This window comes from Trematomus bernacchii, unplaced genomic scaffold, assembly GCF_902827165.1.
Source record: "Trematomus bernacchii unplaced genomic scaffold, fTreBer1.1, whole genome shotgun sequence".
Classification (NCBI taxonomy): domain Eukaryota; kingdom Metazoa; phylum Chordata; class Actinopteri; order Perciformes; family Nototheniidae; genus Trematomus; species Trematomus bernacchii.
In genome coordinates, this window is record NW_022987720.1 from 970,307 (window position 1) to 991,500 (window position 21,194).

Consider the following 21,194-nt stretch of genomic DNA (forward strand, 5'->3'; position numbering starts at 1 on the left):
AACAAACTCAAATGTTGAGAGGATTTTTCTTGCACGGTTAGCACGCAACTTCCACAAGTTGTTCTCCGTTTCCATTTCTTCTTGTTTCACGTCACATTTGTTTGGTGTATTTCTTGAAGTTTGTGTTTGCACTTCAACTCCAAAACACCCTCTTTCCATTGGTTGATTAGCAAAGGGTGGGTAAAGGTTTGAGTTCTCCGTTTCCATTTCTTTCTGAATGCCTAGGTTTTCTGAATCTGTCATTTCGTCTGAGTCTAGATCAGACTCTCCGAGAGGACAACTGTGTGCTCTTGTTTTCTTTGTTTGCAGTGCAAGCTTTCTTTTCTTGTGAGTAGTTTCCTGTTTGCGGGCATACTGACGAATAACATAAACTTCATTGAACCAGTCTGGCGTCAGTCTTTGGAAATGCATCGTAGGAGAAAAATGTCTCCCCTGCATGCCCATGTTGAAGTTGTGTTCAAGGACATCTTTAATGATGCCATTTTTAGTCCCACACAGTTTTTTGGTGAATCTGGCCACTTCATGAATAATCTCGTTTGTCAATACATTTGTGTCAAATTTATTTTTTGGTTTGTCTTTGTCCACAAACAGGATAAAACCAATTTCCTTGCAAGAAGGGTATTTGGCCATTATCGTTTCCTCTCTTCCTGAGAAGGTAGAGGACTGATCCCTTGCAGTCCTTTGTTCGGTGCAGTTTGCGTCACCAGAGACTATGTCCGCCATTGTTAGTGGATGAAGATGATGCATGTGACTAGGGTCAGAGTCATCCTGAGAAAGCTTATGACTTCTTTCTTGGAGGCATTTGGGGCAATATTTTGTAGGATTTTGTAAGCACATCAAGTCAGGCAGTTCAAAAAGCTTTTTTTTCCGATGATCTTTATCTCTCTCCTTCAAATTTAATAGTTTCATTCTTCTCCATACTTGATGGGTGAAGGCCCTGCGATGCAGCTCATTCCTTAAATTAAGATCACAATTATACTCCAGTATCTCTGTGATGAAGTGCTTTTGTGCTGATATTAGTGTTGCAGCAAATGTGTTTACTTCAACCATGATGCCATTGGTCAACAATTCTAGATCAAGATTTTGTTTGAATCCAGATCCTACATTGAAATCAATTCCTAACTTCTTGCATCTAGAGAAAGAATAAAGTGGGCAATGTTCTTCATGAGGTACTGAGAGGACTTGCTCAATCTGATTAGACCGACATTTCCACAGCTTTAAATTCAGCTCATCTTGCTGTCCGAAATCAGTAGATCTGCCTACCTGTTGGTCTATCGTCACAGTCTGAAGAGAATCAGCTTTACATGCATCTACCTTTTGGTTACTCTGGCAATCCAGTTTGACCATTATTGACGAGTCTTTTCTTGTGTCCGTTCCATGGATTACACAATTTGATAGATTCTGCTTCTCCACTAGAAAAGGAATCCGTGCAAGAATATTTCTGGCAAGGTCAGAATCTTCACTTTGAAAATCAAAGGAAAAGTTGTGTCTGAGGATGTCAAGACATGTCTGCTCAAATGTTCCGCACAACTTTTCTGCAAAGTTTGTCACTTCAGTAATGGATCCATTGGAGAGTTTTTTGATGTCCAGTTTTTTTGGTAGATGATTGTTAACATTTAGCTTCAGACCTATTTCCTGGCAGAAAGGATAAAGATCCACACTTTTCTGTGAAATATGTTCTGAAGTGTTAACTTGAGAATGAGGTGGGAGCAGTGGAGAAAACTTGCACTCTTCTATTTTCATTATGTTGCTGAGTTGATGTTTTACATTGCCCATACAAGGACGAACAGGAAGTTCAAAAACGTCATTTGAGAATTTAATTGCATCTTCACAATTTTCCAGCTCTCTCATTCGATTCATAATTTCCAATGTGAATATATTTCGCTGGTATTCACTTTGCAGGCCGAAGTCAAAGTTGTGCTCAAGAATCTCCATGATGAAATCCTGCTTGGATGAATTCATTGCTATGGCAAATTTAGCAACTTCGAGCAGATGATTGTCACGCAAGTTATCAACACTGATGTTCTTCTTTGCACTAAATCCAACATTGAATTCAAGGGCAACTTTCCTTGAGTTGTATAATGGACCAAATGTTGAGAGGATTTTTCTTGCACGGTTAGCACGCAACTTCCACAAGTTGTGCTCTGTTTCCATTTCTTCTTGTTTCATGTCACATTTGTTTGGTGTATTTCTTGAAGTTTGTGTTTGCACTTCAACTCCAAAACACCCTCTTTCCATTGGTTGATTAGCAAAGGGTGGGTTAAGGTTTGAGTTCTCTGTTTCCATTTCTTTCTGAATGCCTAGGTTTTCTGAATCTGTCATTTCGTCTGAGTCTAGATCAGACTCTCCGAGAGGACAACTGTAGTTTTTTGCTCTTGTTTTCTTTGTTTGCAGTGCAAGCTTTCTTTTCTTGCGAGTAGTTTCCTGTTTGCGGGCATACTGACGAATAACATAAACTTCATTGAACCAGTCTGGCGTCAGTCTTTGGAAATGCATCGCAGGAGAAAAATGTCTCCACTGCATGCCCATGTTGAAGTTGTGTTCAAGGACATCTTTAATGATGCCATTTTTAGTCCCACACAGTTTTTTGGTGAATCTGGCCACTTCATGAATAATCTCGTTTGTCAATACATTTGTGTCAAATTTATTTTTTGGTTTGTCTTTGTCCACAAACAGGATAAAACCAATTTCCTTGCAAGAAGGGTATTTGGCCATTATCGTTTCCTCTCTTCCTGAGAAGGTAGAGGACTGATCCCTTGCAGTCCTTTGTTCGGTGCAGTTTGCGTCACCAGAGACTATGTCCGCCATTGTTAGTGGATGAAGATGATGCATGTGACTAGGGTCAGAGTCATCCTGAGAAAGCTTATGACTTCTTTCTTGGAGGCATTTGGGGCAATATTTTGTAGGATTTTGTAAGCACATCAAGTCAGGCAGTTCAAAAAGCTTTTTTTTCCGATGATCGCTAGAATACATCTTCTTCAAATGTAATGCGTTCATTTTTCTCCATACTTGATGGGTGAAGGCACTGCGATGCAGCTCATTCCTTAAATCAAGATCACAATTATACTCCAGTATCTCTGTGATGAAGTGCTTTTGTGCTGATATTAGTGTTGCAGCAAATGTGTTTAATTCAACCATGATGCCATTGGTCAACAATTCTGGATCAAGATTTTGTTTGAATCCAGATCCTACATTGAAATCAATTCCTAACTTCTTGCATCTAGAGAAAGAATAAAGTGGGCAATGTTCTTCATGAGGTACTGAGAGGACTTGCTCAATCTGATTAGACCGACATTTCCACAGCTTTAAATTCAGCTCATCTTGCTGTCCGAAATCAGTAGATCTGCCGACCTGTTGGTCTATCTTCACAGTCTGAAGAGAATCAGCTTTACATGCATCTACCTTTTGGTTACTCTGGCAATCCAGTTTGACCATTATTGACGAGTCTTTTCTTGTGTCCGTTCCATGGATTACACAATTTGATAGATTCTGCTTCTCCACTAGAAAAGGAATCCGTGCAAGAATATTTCTGGCAAGGTCAGAATCTTCACTTTGAAAATCAAAGGAAAAGTTGTGTCTGAGGATGTCAAGACATGTCTGCTCAAATGTTCCGCACAACTTTTCTGCAAAGTTTGTCACTTCAGTAATGGATCCATTGGAGAGTTTTTTGATGTCCAGTTTTTTTGGTAGATGATTGTTAACATTTAGCTTCAGACCTATTTCCTGGCAGAAAGGATAAAGATCCACACTTTTCTGTGAAATATGTTCTGAAGTGTTAACTTGAGAATGAGGTGGGAGCAGTGGAGAAAACTTGCACTCTATTTTCATTATGTTGCCGAGTTGATGTTTTACATTGCCCATATAAGGACGAACAGGAAGTTCAAAAACGTCATTTGAGAATTTAATTGCATCTTCACAATTTTCCAGCTCTCTCATTCGATTCATAATTTCCAATGTGAATATATTTTGCTGGTATTCACTTTGCAGGCCGAAGTCAAAGTTGTGCTCAAGAATCTCCATGATGAAATCCTGCTTGGATGAATTCATTGCTATGGCAAATTTAGCAACTTCGAGCAGATGAGTGTCACGCAAGTTGTCAACACTGCGGTTCTTCTTTGCACCAAATCCAACATTGAATTCAAGGCCATATTTCTTTGACATGTAGAATGGACCAAATGTTGAGAGGATCTTTCTTGCACGGTTAGCACGCAACTTCCACAAGTTGTGCTCTGTTTCCATTTCTTCTTGTTCCATGTCTGACTTGTTTGGAACATTTATTGGTGTCTGAGATTTCTCCTCAACTCCACAATGCCCTCCTTCATTATGTTGACTGTATGTCGCAAGTGGTGGAATCACATTTAAGTTATCAGTTGGTAAAGTGGATACAATGTAATTGGTGTTGAGGAAAGAAACATGAAGACAGTTTGATTCTGGTTTTCTAGGAATGTCAAAGCCCAGAGAACTTTTGGGGCAAACGTTTCCTGAATCTGTGGCTTTGTCCAAGATTAGTTGAGATGATCCCAGGAGATAAGAACAGTTTCCCTCTGTTACCATTACTTCTTGTTCCATGTCACATTTTTTGCCAGAGTCTGAGTCTGAATCAGACTTTCCTACAGGACAAGTGTGACAATGATCTCCCTCTGCTGTAGTAGTGCTATACAAATGAGTGTGATAAGAGAGTGTGTTTGTTTCCATGTCTCTTTTGCGCCTTTTGATTGCCTGTTTACTTTTTAAATCAGACTGCCTTCTTTTTGTCACTTCCTTAAACTGATATTGCGGAGCTTCCATATCAGACAGAGCTGTTTCTCTGTGTCTTTTGAAGGGATTTGTCTGGAATGAAAACGGCTCAGTTTGAAACTCTGGGCTTATTTTGGTACCAATGTTGAGAAATCTCGTTCTTTTCTTCAGCAAGTGCGATATCTTGAACAAAGCTCGACTTTTTTCTTGTTGACTTTTTAGATCAAGTTCAAAATTGTGCTCCAAAACATCCAGAACAATAGGGCTGTAGGATGCAGTGAGAATTCTGGTGAAGTGAATTAACTCTAACATTATGCCCTTTGTCAGCAAACCTGGCTCTAGACTTTGTTTTGACCCAAAATCAAGGTTCAGACCAATTTTCTCACAAAAGGGAAACAACTTGGAAAAATCATCATCTTTTTGTTTCTCTGCTGACTGTGCTTCTGAAAACTTTAATTCATCTTCATAGTCACTGTCATCACTTTGTGCCCTATCCATCACTTCCAAGAGACTTTCTGCCTTAATGCAATCTTTGGATGTTGCTTGTGAACACTTTAATTCATCTTCATGTTCCCAATCATCAGTGTCATCCGTCTCCACCAGGATACTTTCAGTCTTATGCTTTGTGGATGCCATGTTCGGTTCATTGCTGCTCGAGCATTCTGGATTACATGGTGTGTCAAAGAGAGTGAAAACTTCATTTTTATCTTTAGGAGGTTTCCTAATCAAGTTTTTAACTTTGTGCATAATTCGAGATGTAAAATCAATCCGCTGTTGATCATTTTCCAAATCAAGATTGAAATTGTTCTCTAAAATGTTTGTGAAAAAATGCCTTTTACTCTTGTTTACTGTTTTAGCAAAGTCACAGACCTCAAGTATGACCCCATTTGTCACTAAACCTATATCCAGTTTTTGATGGTTGTTGGATGCTACATTAAAATCCAATCCAATTCTATTGCTGCAATGGAAAGGTTCTGGATGCCTTGAATTTTTGTCTACACACATAATGCGCCACTGCCATACTTTGTTGGCATCCATCTTTTTTTCTTTGTTCTTCAGACAGCAGTTGTCCCCGTTTTCCATCTGCAGTGAATTCATCTACTGTTCTTCTTTGCCTTGTATGTTTTCTTTTCCTGTATTTAGTTAGAACAAATAATGAAATTATATAAACATGTATTAATTATATAATATTTATCAGACTAAAATACCAGATATCTGACACTTAGACCCTTAGTTTCTCAAAGTACTCTGGTTACTTGTGATAGGCATTAGGCAATATCTTTGACATAATGACCATTTCTTTTATTTTCTTTCTTTAGATAAAAGTAATTTGCCAAGCAGCATGTTTAGTGGCTAATGTATTTTTGATTCATCTTATAACTGTGCAGCTCATTTAAAGTTGAATATGTTGGACATATTGCAGATATTTTAATAGTATGTCATATTTTAATTTAATTTATTCTACTACCATACATTTTTTTACTATGAGGGGCATTTTCTTGTACACTAAATTAATACCAACTTTTCAAAAAACACAATTCTACTTACAGCAAATGCATATAGATTTCATCTTGCTACATACCTTGTAAGACATTCATCTTGAATAAAAGCTCTTCCAAGTTTTCTAGCCCACACTGAATGTCTGCTTCCTATGTGGTCATCCTCCAGACAGCAACGAGACTCTTCTGGTACAGTGCTACCATGGATGAAAAAAACATTTAAAAACATGTTTAACAGTGGTGACGGAAGTATTCATAATTATTTCTTTGGTAAAAGTTGTACAATTACAATGTAGAAACACTCTGTTACAAGTTGGAACCCTGAATTCAAAATGTAAAGAACTAAAGTATAGGCAACAACATATACTCAAAAGTACTCCAAGTTACAGTGTAAATCAAAACACTAAGTAAAAGTAGAAATACCAAAGTGTAAGAATACTTCTACAAGTAAAAGTCCTGTATTGCAAAATGTTACTCAAGTAAAAGAACATGTTTTGGCATCTAAATATACTTAAAGTATCAAAAGTAAAAACACTCATTATGCAGATTCAGGGTCGGTTCTAGCCAATTTGATTCCCTAGGCGAGATATTAGCTGGCGCCCACCCCCCAGCGTACAGTAGAAAAGATAAAGATCAATAGAGTATCCAAGGAATACACAATAGAATATATAAAGAATAAATGAAAAATCTCTACAAAAGACAAATACACTACAAAAACAGAAACGCATTGACATAGGTTATATACATCAAAAAGGCTTCAAATGTATTCAGTATTGTATGAACATGTTTGATTTGGGGGGTGGACATCACATCCTCTAGGGCAGTGGTTCCCAACCTTTTTTTTACCAAGGCACACCTGAAAATATTTCTCGACCCCAAGGCACACCAAGTTCTCGTAGATTTAAAAACCACTTCAGAGCTTAAATGTGGGGTAGGTAAGTTTGAGAAACCGGCTCGAGATACACTTTTTGTTATATTCCATGGAATGCTCTTAAAGGTGGGGTAGGTAATTTTGGAGAAACCAGCTCGAGTGCGCCAGAATTTGAAAATACACAGCCGGAAAAAATCTACCACTTCCTTACAGAGCCCCTCCTCCAACACACACGAACGCGCACATGACCAATGAGGGCACGAGGTAAGTTTGTGCTCAGATGGAAGGCTGACAGGCAGGTAGGCCATCCAGTTATTTTAGCCGGGCCGGCTAAAATGATTGGTCATGCTTTTTACAGTACTACGGCTTCCACAGATGACATTTTTTTATGGATTTTTTGTCAAAGCACTTAAGATATTCATTGCTATCGGGATGTTAAGAGCATTCCATGGAATATAACAAAAAGTGTATCTCGAGCCGGTTTCTCAAATGTACCTACCCTACCTTTAATGGACGTCTCTTTAAAATGACCGCTCAGAGGAGAGGAGTTCTCATTTCTCTAACCGCCTGCTGCTTCCCCTCCTCTCTCCTCGGTTCCCCTCCTCGAGTCCTCCGCTCGCATCTCCTGTGGGCTAGACTAAGTCTCGAGGATAGGAGTCGAGGAGGGGAAATTAGAGTATTGAGAAGTCTCTTGAGTGTTTAGATACTTCACTTTAGTCCAAGTTATCTCAGTGGGTCTCAAACGGTTTGGTCACAATTTATGTAAACAAATATTTCCAAGGCACTCCTTTATAATATCCATGAATAAATAAATGTTAACTGGTAAAATAAGATATGAATGAACAACAAAAATAAAATACGTTACATGTATTTGTTACTGGCTATGGTAGGTTATTGGTTATGTTCACATACTTATTTGATTATTAAAATGTAAACCGATCTTTTTCATATGTTTTAGAGTTGTACCCCCTAGATCTAGTCTCTAGTAATTCTGCTCAAAGTGCACCAGATTGAAGCATTTCACTTTAAAATGTTAAAACACATCTTAGAGGCTTAGAGGCTCCGGCAGTGGCTCAGTCAGTAGGGGATTGGACTGTGAGCCGTAGGGTCGCCGGTTCAAGTCCCCGACCAGACCTAAAAATGGAGTGTGGACTGCTACTTGGAGAGGTCCCAGTTCACCTCCTGCCCTGCCGTGGTGCCCTTGAGCAAGGCACCGGACAACCCCCTTCCCCCCCACTGCTCCCTGGGCGCTGTGCAATAGCTGCCCACTGCTCCTAGTACTAGACTCCTGGTACTAGGATGGGTTAAAAGCAGAGAACAAATTGCACTGTGTGTGCTGTGTGCTCTGCATGTGTGACCATTAAAGAGGGTATCATCCCTCCCAATATTATTAATATTATTATTAAATTATTATAGGATGTGACGTCCACCCCCCAATTAAAACATGTTCATACTATACTGATTATATTTAAAACCTTCTTTATGTAAGCAACATGTCAATACGTTTCAGTTTTTGTAGTGTATTGGTCTTTTGTAGAGATTTTTCATTTATTCTTTATATATTCTAATGTGTATTGCTTGAAGGGGCACCAAATCATAATCTCGCCTAGGGCACCAAAATCTCGAGGGCCGGCCCTGGCTACAGAGACCATTCAACTAATACAATATTCAGCTTTTTCAGCTAAATTCAGCAACAAATGTACACAGTTTACAGCATTCCCAATCATTTTCAGTAGGAAATGCATTTTCGCGTTGTATTTACTTAATTTACTGCTGGCCAGCAAATTAATGTAATCCTGGTGCTGCAATTAAAGTCCTAGTTTTTATCTACATCTGCACATGTACTGAAGGTATTACACAAATGCTGTAGAGTACAATATTTACCTCTGAATTGAACTGGAGTAGAAGTACTTAAGTTCAGTACTTTAGTTTAGAACTTAGTTTCTTACCACCACTGCATATAGGTTTACTGTAATGGTGATAGCTATGACGCTTTTTGTCATCACAATGCCAACCTTTGACGTTACAAAAAACCTACTTCTGTACGGCGACAAAAGCAGATACAAGATTAAATAGGTTCGACTAAGAACACGCGACTCACATTTTCGACTTTCATTGTTTATATGATCTCATACACGATAACATCTCAACCAAAGTGTGGCCAACACGTTAGACTAGAGGAAGAAAGTTCCAGCCGCCATGCTTTCATTGTGACGACGTTAATCACAACCGAACCGCCATGATCGAATAACAGCGAAACAAATGGTAGTACACGTACCAAAGGTAGGCCGAACACTCTCGGAGACTTTATCCTTCCTTGTTAACATCACGTACGTTGTCCCAAAAGATGTCTTCTTATATAAAATCCAGGCGAATCTCTTAAATGTAGAACAGTCGATGCACAGCTTTCACAGGAAGCGAAGAACGAAGATCTGAGCGGACATTTCAAAATAAAAGTGTCACCATCAGCGATCAAAACGGGATTTGTCAATGTGCACAATTAAATGATTACTGACAATCAATGTAATACATTCGTTATTTCTGTGTTTTCCAACACATTGCTTGATCTTGCAGCACTTTTATAAGCTTTAAATCATGACATTTCTAAGTTTAAGTAACTCATTTCCGGTGGTACTACTGCCCTTTTAAATGTCACAATCTTAAATTATTTAAACAATCATTCAAGGGTATTCAATTATAATTCAAAGAGGTCCAGATCCTCAAATGTTCTACCAGCAAAGTTCAGAACCTCATATTGTAGAAGTAGCGTACTATGGTCTAACTCTACATCTTTCTTTATTCTTACTTCCTAATAAGGCTGCTGAGTGGTGAGCTCATTGGTGAGCCAAGAAACGGTGCTTAGTTTTAAAAATGCCTGTTCAATCTTTGTGGAGGAGGCCCGACTCACAGCTGTAAAACAATACAGTAACAACAGACAGAAAATAAACATTGCTGTGAAGATTATTTATCCTCATGAATTGATCAGAAATTATTAACAGACTCAATAAATGAAATAAGAGGAGATATTCATAATTGTTGGAGATACTTGCCTGCTTTTGAACTCAAACTGAGCAGGCTATTACAGTTTATTTCACACAAAATACACCCAGACACTTCAATACATTGACTTTCTAGCCAATTATGCCATAAAGAAACTTAAATATTTAATTCAACCACATCAATCAGAAAATAAAACACAATCCAGCAAAGTATTTTTCATTAGTGTATGTATCAGATGCCAGAGACAAGTTTGGCATACCGAGTGAAATAGTATAATTTTGTTTAACTTTTATGTTATGTTCATAATTCTGGGTGGGAAAAAAACTTGAGAAATAACTGCACACTACTGCGTTGTATCATAAAGATTCTGTTTCCTGTTGGAGCATTTCTTTAATCTGTACAGTTTTAGTGCTAGTTGGGGCGTGTTCAGAAAGCTCTGAAAAGCTGGTTTGGTATCCCAGGTGGAGGAAGGAAGATTGGGCTTCCCTCTCGAGGTTAGCCAGTTCCAGGACCGTTGGTGCCAGAGCATCCACGTGACCCTTGTAGTTACCACCTAGGCAAGGGCAACAGGTTTGTTAGTCATGCTCAACACAACTGCAGTTGATGTATCTGAAGTCATCCAAAGGTACTTTGATGTCTGGCTTGCACTGTGTGACGGTGCACTTCAGATGCTCCTCAATATCTGACAGGAGCTGTGGAGAGAGGAAAGGGAATAAAAGACACAAGTAGAATAGAGAATCCACAATGGTTAGTGTGGAATTATGTCATAAGGGTCAAAAGTGTGTGTGCTCAAGCTTTCAATGCTTCCAAATTATAGCAAAACCTTTCTGCTCATTGGAGTTTTACTTTGAATGTTTGCATCTGCTTCCTAACAAATCACTTAAAAAGCCCTCTGCTGAATCAGTTGTATATCAAATTACAGATTTTCCTAGCTTGATTTAGTTTGTTTCTGCATCTTTGTTCACCTCTTTCTCTTTGTACCAGATGGTGCAACCTCCGTCCTCCTTCAGTCGCGTGTTCAAGGTTCTTTATTAGTCATACAACCATAGCTACAGAGTAGTTATGTCGATGAAATTCTTAAGTCACAGGCTTCTCCAACAGTGCAACACAATATTACTGAAAGACAGAAAAATATAGTGCAAGTAAATATTAAAAGTAACTGCAAAAAGAAAGGAATATATTACAAAAAAAGTGAAATAGTGAAATAAGAGTCTATATGCAAGCTATTTGAATGATATATTAGGTAAATAGATAAATGATTACTAAGTAGCAGAATGTTATGAATGTTGTTACAGCGGTTCAGGTGTTTAACAGTCTTATCGCCTGTGGGATGAAACGGTCTTTGAATCTGTTGGTTCTTGTCAGGATGCTGCGGTAACGCCTGCCAGACGGCAGCAGACAGAACAGTTTGTGGCTAGGGTGATGGGAGTAAAGGTCCTCCATGGATGGCAGCTCCGTCCTGGTGATGTTCTGTGCAGTTTTGCAACATTTAATTTGAACTTCTTTCAAAAGTGATCTGTAATTAAAATGAATTAGCATATTTCTGTATCTCTGCTACCTTCTCCTTTTCCATAGCTGTCCAACTGGTGAACTCAGCCACAGAGTGTGTTGCGGGCCTGCGCACAGAAACCGAGTTTGGTGCGCTATGGGATAAGTGTGGAGCAGCAGAGGACACAACTGACCCGCCCCAAAGTAAGAAGAGACGCACAACAAAAAACACAGCTCTACAAGATCACGTTGTAGAGCAATCTACTGGAGCACGGCTTGACCAGGACGAAACAGTAACAGAAAGTAGGAGACTGTTTTACAGCTGCATTGACGCAGTGTGTGGAGAGATGGCACGACGCTTTGGAGAGCGCAACAGCGCACTGATGGAATCACTGGCTTCACTTGATCCTGAGAGTGATTTATTTTTGAACACAGACAAAGTATTGCCCCTGTTGGAGTTGACCAGCACTAAACTTGTAGAAGCCGAGTTTGTTGTGGCCCGACAGTTTCTTCGCGCACAAATGGAAGGCTCTACGCCCCCAGATGATGGAAAATGGACCATTAAAACACTCCTCACCACCTTCCACAAGACCCTGGAAGCCATGTCAAGTGTCATAGGGGCATTTAAGTCGGCCTTAACTTTCGGGGCCTCCACTGCTACCTGCGAGAACTCGTTTTCAGCCCTGAAAAACATTTTCAGTGACCACCGACGGAGCATGCTGCACCAGCAGAAAGCTCACCTTATTCAACTCGGGTTTGAAAAGGACTTGACCAGGAAATGCAGGGATGAGTGGAAGGACACTTTACTGAGGCGATTTCATTCTTCAGGCAAACGGCGTCTCCAGCTTTATTAGCATAAAGCAGTAAGTATAATGTTTGCATGTCAATATGTCAGTGCTTACTGCGCCACATTACGCACTGCATAATGTGGTGTTGCGTCGCTCCCTCTCTGTATTATTATGTTTGCTGCTCCGGTCAACGGTGGCCCAAGCAAAGCTGTTGCTGTTATGTTTTTATTTCAAATGTGTGTGTTAAGGGAAATGTGTACATATGTCCTCGCAGTTGTTGTTGTTATATTATATTATATAATATATATATATATATATATATTATGTATTATGTATATTCTGTACTCAAGCTCACAAAGGGATGTCATGTTATTATTGTTGTACCACTGTGAGGCACTGAAGTGTTATGTGCTATAGGACGCAGGCTTTCGTCATATGTAAATGAGGGTGTGTTCACCTGATGCACATGTCCAGATCTATGTGTGTTGTTGTTCTAAGTTAGCTCGGCTGAGCGAAAGGATGCACCTGCAGTGCATAGGAAAATAAACCATGCCCAAGGCGGGCTAAACAGTTCATCGTCTCCGTCTCTACTATTTCTCTCCGAGTGCAACAATGAGGAAGCTGCCATCCTTAACCAGTGTGCCTTGCTCGTGATTTACTACCAGTGTTTGTGCTGCCACGCACACAATGTTTCAAAAGTGGTTTCTATGTTGCCCTTTATTTGTGTATGTATTTGCGATAAGTGTGCATCTTTACGCAATGCTGTTGGCCTTGCTGTTTGATATATATTGTGCCGCAGGCCCGCAGCACATGACGGTTTTGTGTGCCCTCCCATGAAAATCATATGCCCTCCCTTTAGATTTGTTCTGGCGCCGGGTCTGACCTGAGGGATTTGGTTATGAATCCTGTTGATAAAGTCTGTATAGCCTGCGGACAGAAGGCCATCCTGAGGGATACAGGGAACACAGAAAAATGATGAGTGACTTCAGGGATGGTTAAGCTATGAAAATCACTGATTAAACATTAACTGTACTTTGATGGATGCAAAAATGAATGCTTCTGATTTTAAAAGGGAAATACTCAAGATGTGTTGTACATACACACTCATCCAGGACGAGAAAGCGGACTTGGGACAGACTGAGCTTCCCGGTGGATATGAGGTCGTACAGTCTTCTGGGTGTTCCCAAGACAATGTCAACCTTATTAAAATTTGACACAAAAATCAGAAACAGAAGAGGCAAACAAGGCAAAAAAGATCTGTTAGTTAAAAATACTTAAAGTGTAAACTCAGTTTGTTTGGAGACGGTACATGTCACATACCCCATGTTCCAGAGCAGCCATCTGGTCCTTGGCAGGCACACCACCAATCACCAACAGGTTCCTGTAAGCCACATCAAAAAATTACTGCATTACTGATATCAACATTTAAAATTGATCACTGGCTCCATCTGCTGGTATAAAACAAAAATGTCATCTATAAAAGATAATGCAGGGAAATATAAAAGTATAACACTGTTAAATGTGCAGAATGTATATTTTTAGATATGGCTCAGCATAAATCCTACACAGGAAATGGTTTTCCGATGTTTGTCAAATCCAGTGTTGTTAATACCTCACTAAAGTCATACCTGAGTTTGGGGTTATCCACGTATTTCGCACATTGAATGACATTGTTGAGGGTTTGTTGGGCCAATTCTTTAGATGGCTCGATGATCAGGGCTTTGGGTGAATTGGATGTTGCTTTCACCTGACTCACTTTGGCACTGCCTGCACAAACAGAGAAAAGAGGGCTAATCAATGCAGGAATATATCAGTCACATTAGCAATGGTAAAATGACCGCTCTGGTAATATGATTTAAAAATGTCTAGCGAAAGAAGGCTTTTATTGTGAAACTAACTATTGTTTTATCTAAATTGTCTCTGGTTAAGGTGTATGATAGTCATCTCATTTACATTCGGTATCTGTTCTTTTTGCATATGAAATAAGGTGGTACACCTGCCTGAGTAGATTTGACTGCGTGGCCCTCTGGCGCCTGGTCCATGGCAACAAACCCACTCTTGGGGGCATTTTTAAAGTCTTCTCCTCCAAAGTTGAACTTCAGCTCTGCATTCTTGAATACAGATAAGAAAAAGAGCCATTTGTATGGTGTAAAACTGGCACCTGTTAGTTTTTTTAATCCAGCATTACTTTGATGTGATACCTTTAGAACGCAGGAGGCAAAGAAGGGCTGACTTTTCAATTGTTGAGGGATCTCAAAAGCCACACCCAGGTCATTACCTGAAGAGAAGAAGACAAGAAACATGAGAAACATTGCTATAGTGCCCCAATTAGTTAATGATAATAATATGAATGATAACTACTAGGACTGCACCATTTTTAGAGAAGGACATTTGGCCCTTGTCTACATCCAAGTAGCATCCAATGGTATCATGCATGGTAAACTCCTGCAAAGAGACAAAGTACGAAAATGAAAACAAGTTTGAAAAAGGATCTCAGAACTGTTTACATATCTAAATATTCAATAAGTAATAGCTACCTCTCCATAGCTGTCAAACTGCTTGTTGTTGGATTTCTTTCCAGTCCCACCAAAGCCAAAACCATACTTATCAGTTCCCGGAAAGAAATAAAGATTACAAGATTAACAATGTTTTCTAGTCAAATAGTTTATTATAGACTGAGTATCTTGTACAGCATTAAGGGGGCATACCCAAGTCCAGGGCTGCCTGACTGGTGGACCACCCAATGCGACATAGACCCTGGTCATGGCAGGTCACCTCATAGTAGTACTTCCCTGGACAAATAAAGACATAAATAAGAACCGGCAACAGTTGCAAAGAAATAAATGCTTGTTCATTTATGTAAGACAATCGAAGAAATGGTTAGTTCCCCTGTGAAATGTGAATGTTGTACCTTTGGTAACCCCTTTTGTTAAGAGACAGCCATGCCACTCTTTGAACTCCCTGCTCTGGCAGCACAGTCCATCTGGACCAATTGCTGTACGGGTAAAAAGCAGCGGCGAAACCGTGCCGCGCCACACTAATTGCGCCCAATAAGCGCTGCATTTTTGGCTCAGTTGAGGCACCCTCCGCTGTCTGCATGATCGGAAAGTAGGGAGGGACGGCCCTAGATAGATAGATAGATAGATATATAGGTAGAGTTATTAAGCCTACATTCTTTTGTGTGACTGTACCTGCAGTTCCTCCCTGACTTCCATCACTTTCTCTTTCTCTCTGCCTGTCCTGTCTCTTCCACCAACGCTGAGCTTCGACTGACGTAGTATTTTCATTATATCCGAGTCAGTGTAAAAAGAAAACAATACAATGTTATATCTTCAATGTTTTACTCAAATTGAAATGAAATAAAACCATTACAACGTTTGTTAAAGGGTAATCCTTCTGACATTGGATGAATGTCTAGCTAGTTTATTCACGCAATTTAAAACAAAGTTTAGCCTATAGCTGCAATATAAGTTAGTGTGCATGTTGTCGGACGTCCAGTGACTAACGTAGAGCGTTCACACAGGATCTGCTGGTCATATGATGTTCTGATGAACAGGAACACAAGCAGCCCGCTGGACTCAGATCTCTAGATACCTCATCACTCCTCCGCTGCTCCGGTACAAGTCCGGGGCCCGTTCTCATTTCATCAAATGTCCCTCCTCGACTCCCCTCCTCGACTCCTATCCTCGAGACTTAGTCCCGCCCACAGGAGATGCGAGCGGAGGAGCCGAGGAGGGGAGCCGAGGACAGAGGAGGGGAAGCAGCAGGCGGTTAGAGAAATGAGAACTCCTCTCCTCTGAGCGGTCATTTTAAAGAGACGTCCATCAATGATGACAGGAGGCACAGCAGCCCTCTGTCTGATGGACAGATGTGGTCATGACGACTTATATATTTACTTTTAATTCATTCACAGTGCGGTATAATGAGACAATAACAGGCTACAGATGCGGACATATATACACACACACACACACACACACACACACATATATGTATATATTTATATAAATATATACAATTTCAGAATCAAACAGAGCACTCTCATAATAACGTAACACTATCAGAGACTGGATATATCCCCCCCCCCCTCTCTGGTCGCTACAATGAGGGAAATAAATGACGGGCCAAAAGTTTTATTTACAAGTATTACAAGTAAGCAGAGGACACCAAACCAACTGAGAGCTGTCTGTCCGCTGCATCTACGCACACACTGTACCACACACACTGTACCACACACACTGTACCACACACACGCACCTACAGCTCCTAAAGCATATAATCAGGCTACAGCCGTTGTGTATTTTATTATGTGAAGCACTAAATGGTTTTAGAAAAATATCGACTTTGTTTGTAGATATCTACTAAACTAAAGCAAATAAAGAGAGTAGGCCTGTTATACTGAGTGATATGATATATATTATACACACTGCTCTGCTTTCTGCACGGACCTCACAGCTGTTCTCACTGTAAACATTGCGTCGCGATGAAAGCAGTTAATAAAATAATATCCAGGGGATGCATGCAGAGCTGTCATTGGCTGAGATAAGTCCGGCCGTGCGTCTCGACTCTTTGAAACATCACTGTTGCCGGAAATGCATCCACGAAGGAGCCGTGGAGGACCGTGGAGGACCCATCAGTGTATCCTCGGTTATAGCACCTCCAGAGAGCCTCCTCGACGCTCGATGCTCGGTCCTCGATGTGCATTTCGAGAAATGAGATGTCCTTCAACATGGCGCGCTTAAATTCATTTCCGGGTCACTACCGGAGGACCGAGGAGTCGAGGAGGGACATATGCCCCTTTCACACCAACGCAACTCCGGTTCAAGCTCCGTGCTAGAGCTTTTCTGGTTCAGAACCGGTTCTTCGGTTTAGCGCCGGCTCTTTTCACACCGCTCAGAGCCCGACTGGTGCTGCCGCTGCTGCGTCATGACGTCACAGTTTACGTCGCTGAGTTTCTCCCCAACGCCGGAGCTCACCTCACAACAACAACGGGCCGGGGACTGCGTCGGGTCGACGATCGTGTTGCTTTTAATCATACGAAGCCAGATTAAATTAAATAACGACTTCTCCAACCTTATACTTTTCTCCAGAGTGCCGTGGTTCATTGTTTATTAATGTGTTTCAGCGGCATTTACCGACCGCTGCTGGCTGCTCTTCAACGGGAGTGTATTCTCCCGTTAGCTCCGGGTTAGCTCACACGGCTCTAAAGTATTCACTGTCTGACTGTCACACAAGCAGCTGATACATATCCCCAGTTCCCCTTAAGTGAATGTGTGTCAGTCTGAATTGACGCTGTTTGGCATCACAACGCTGTTATGAAAGTTTCTCTGGTATAACATGGGTGATGTTAGCATAGCAACCGAAGCTAAACTGACTACTTGCTAAGCCGTTTTCTACAGGCACTTTTTACCGGCGTATTTTTCATTATGATTCTACTTGTGATAGTCGGACATGACAACCTGTGCAGCCCATGTATTGATTCCATCCGATAGCTGCTATAATAACAAACAACACGTCTGCCTGCTCTCCACAATGATCAATAACAGCGAACGGATGGTCAAAGTAAGGTACAAATAAACAGAATCACACGAAGCCTGGTTAGTGTTGCCTGACTTTATAAAGCGTGTTTTTTTTTACAAGTGTGTGGTTGCGTTCTAGTCACTTTGCTCAGCACTACTGCTTGTTACAACTTTTATTTGCCGTACTCGCCTTAACTGTTAGCTCAGGTTAATCTCGCCCCCCTCCGACGTACGCGTGACGTATGCGGTTCTTGCTTCTAGACGGACAACTTTTTGGTGCTCGAAACGAACCGGATTCCGGAGCTATGACGCTGCTCCGCTGCGGTGTGAACAGGAAAACCCGGTGCTTTTCAAGCACCAGCACCGAACCGGCCCTGAAACACCGTTGGTGTGAAAGGGGTAATAGAGTGGCGAAGTCACGCCCACTTACTTCCGGGTAATGGGACCTTATTTCGGAAAAATTATGCATTGAAGTCAATGGGGAGAGAAAACGTATCTTTCGATCCCGTTTGAATTGTGCCATGAATTACACATATGATGTTTGTCAATCTTAAAAAATAATTTCCATGTAAAAAAAGTCACAGTTTGTCGTAAAACTGTTGAAATATAAGACTATGAAAAATACGTAACTAGAAAGACTACAAATCCCAGAGTCGCGTAAGTGATGTCACAATTGTTTTCCTCCACCATTCAGATACCTAAGATCAGCGCAATATAGATATAATCTATCTATATGGCGCTGGCTAAGATAAGATAACTTTAACAAGATGCCTGTGTGCTTAGTACCAGGTTGTTATTATACCAGCAATGGGTCTTGCTCGTTCTTTTGCTTCCCATCTGATGAAAGGACCAGGAGTGGCTTGATCAAGTTAGCTACCTAGCTAGTAGCTAGCACGTTAGTTAGCATTACAGCCTTGTCATTTTTATTAGCCTTAACATGAAGTAACATTAAGTAACCCAAAATGTTAAACAGTAAGAGTAGTAGTCATATTTCGTGAACCCTTTGAATAGTACTGTCACCGGTGTGATCATTCTATAATACACCATTTAAGCCCGGGGGAGAAATGCTAACGCTAACGTTAGCATCGGCGATCTTCTCTACTTCATGCTATCTGCACAAATGGTTGACATTAAACATTAAAACAACCAGGCAGTTCAGAGAGAATCAAAGGAAGGCAGGCAGGCAGCTTTGCATGACATTCTTCAGGCCGTGTTTCATTGTGCTGATAGTGAGGATAGTCAATCGTTTTGTTGACAAGACAGTAGTGACGGCCATCTTGGTGACGTGTGTTGTTGACCAGAGATGTAGTTCATTGAGCGTTTCACACAAACAAATGTGTTATTTCACAGTTTTACGACATTTTTTTTTTTTTTTGACTTGCAAAATTATCATTTAAATTGACAAACATCATATGTGTAATTCGTGGCACAATTCAAACGGGATCGAAAGATAATCTTTCTCTCTCTATAGAGTGGCGAAGTCCCTCCCCTTCCGGTGGACCTCCATGGGACCTTATTTCGGAAAAATTATGTATTGAAGTCAATGAAGAGAGAAAGATTATCTTTCGATCCCGTTTGAATTGTGCCACGAATTACACATATGTTGTTTGTCAATTTAAAAGATAATTTTGCAAGTCAAAAAAAAAAAAATGGGTCTTAAAACTGTGAAGTAACACATTTGTTTGTGTGAAACGCTCAATGAACTACATCTCTGGTCAACAACACACGTCACCAAGATGGCCGTCACTACTGTCTTGTCAACACAACGATTGACTACCCTCACTATCACCACAATGAAACACGTCCAGAAGAATGTCATGCAAAGCTGCCTGCCTGCCTTCCTTTGATTCTCTCTGAACTGCCTGGTCGTTTTAATGTTTAATGTCAACCATTTGTGCAGATAGCATGAAGTAGAGAAGATCGCCGATGCTAACGTTAGCGTTAGCATTTCTCCCCCGGGCTTAAATGGTGTATTATAGAATGATCACACCGGTGACAGTACTATTCAAAGGGTTCACGAAATATGACTACTACTCTTACTGTTTAACATTTTGGGTTACTTAATGTTACTTCATGTTAAGGCTAATAAAAATGACAAGGCTGTAATGCTAACTAACGTGCTAGCTACTAGCTAGGTAGCTAACTTGATCAAGCCACTCCTGGTCCTTTCATCAGATGGGAAGCAAAAGAACGAGCAAGACCCATTGCTGGTATAATAACAACCTGGTACTAAGCACACAGGCATCTTGTTAAAGTTATCTTATCTTAGCCAGCGCCATATAGATAGATTATATCTATATTGCGCTGATCTTAGGTATCTGAATGGTGGAGGAAAACAATTGTGACATCACTTACGCGACTCTGGGATTTGTAGTCTTTCTAGTTACGTATTTTCATAGTCTTATATTTCAACAGTTTTACGACAAACTGTGACTTTTTTTACATGGAAATTATTTTTTAAGATTGACAAACATCATACGTGTAATTCATGGCACAATTCAAACGGGATCGAAAGATACGTTTTCTCTCCCCATTGACTTCAATGCTTAATTTTTCCGAAATAAGGTCTCATTACCCGGAAGTAAGTGGGCGTGACTTCGCCACTCTATTTGATGACATGAGAAAGGGCCCCGGGCTGCGGTGGTTTGTTGATACAAGTCGTCTTCTTCTGTTTTCTTTAATCGAGGCTACGTAGTTATGCAGCGCCCCCATCGTCAGTAAATGGAAGTACTACAAAGAACCCTGTTTAGTGCCGTTATTTCACAAGTTTTGTTATACACAGCTCGGAAAAAATTACCGAGGTCCGGACCTCGGTGACCTCAATGGTGGATATACGGCCCTGTGCACAGATATCACAAAACAGACGTAGATTTGGCCAAGTAAGCCTGAATGATTTACAGCCAGTCTAACTCTTCCACAGCCAGCGCTATTTCAGGCATAACACCCATTTATGTTCAACAAAATACATATTTAAGGTTTCACTGCACTCACGTGGTTTTTTAAATTAAAGTAATGTTGAATTCATGCAACATGAACAGGGTTAGATTGATAGATATTCTTACCCGAAAACGCTGCCATTATTGCTGCTACGAACAATATGGTCCAGCTGCAGTCGCAGCAAGTACACGACACGCCCCCTACACGACTCTCCTGGTTCCTGGTGATTTACCTGTTGCGGTAGAATATCTGCGGTGATCCGGCATCCAGGCTCGCAAATCTGGCTGCAGGAGAGGGATGAACTGATCCAGCAGCCGGGGCTGGGTGGACTTGAAATGGGCGTCTCAAGATTCAA

The 21,194-nt window shown here is 40.6% G+C and overlaps 2 protein-coding genes across 2 annotated transcripts; both read right to left on the reverse strand.

Annotated features, from left to right (window-relative positions):
* Window positions 1–905: 905 nt before the first annotated feature.
* On the reverse strand, window positions 906–9,605 carry LOC117492764. The gene is made up of 4 exons (XM_034143154.1): window positions 9,386–9,605; window positions 6,320–6,433; window positions 1,896–5,870; window positions 906–955 (listed from the first exon to the last, which is right to left on the reverse strand). Exons 3-4 carry the CDS (start codon window positions 5,833–5,835, stop codon window positions 906–908), a joined length of 3,990 nt encoding a protein of 1,329 aa, XP_033999045.1. The 5' UTR covers window positions 5,836–5,870; window positions 6,320–6,433; window positions 9,386–9,605.
* Window positions 9,606–10,148: 543 nt separating this feature from the next.
* LOC117493517 (ATP-dependent RNA helicase DDX1-like) lies at window positions 10,149–21,194 on the reverse strand. The gene is made up of 13 exons (XM_034144114.1): window positions 20,965–21,194; window positions 15,295–15,507; window positions 15,092–15,175; window positions 14,921–14,997; window positions 14,756–14,828; window positions 14,585–14,661; window positions 14,380–14,494; window positions 14,012–14,150; window positions 13,704–13,764; window positions 13,484–13,582; window positions 13,267–13,329; window positions 11,073–11,223; window positions 10,149–10,799 (listed from the first exon to the last, which is right to left on the reverse strand). Exons 1-12 carry the CDS (start codon window positions 20,978–20,980, stop codon window positions 11,221–11,223), a joined length of 1,020 nt encoding a protein of 339 aa, XP_034000005.1. The 5' UTR covers window positions 20,981–21,194; the 3' UTR covers window positions 10,149–10,799; window positions 11,073–11,220.

Coding starts and splice junctions, on each gene's coding strand:
- LOC117493517 (XM_034144114.1), bottom strand. Junction 14,495..14,584: donor TTGCCTCCTGCGTTCTAAAG/GTATCACATCAA, acceptor TCTGTATTCAAG/AATGCAGAGCTGAAGTTCAA. Junction 14,151..14,379: donor AGTCAAATCTACTCAGGCAG/GTGTACCACCTT, acceptor CTGTTTGTGCAG/GCAGTGCCAAAGTGAGTCAG.
- LOC117492764 (XM_034143154.1), bottom strand. CDS start 5,835: ATGAATTCACTGCAGATGGAAAACGGGGACAACTGCTGTCTGAAGAAC. Junction 956..1,895: donor CTTTGACTTCGGCCTGCAAA/GTGAATACCAGC, acceptor TCTTAATTTAAG/GAATGAGCTGCATCGCAGGG.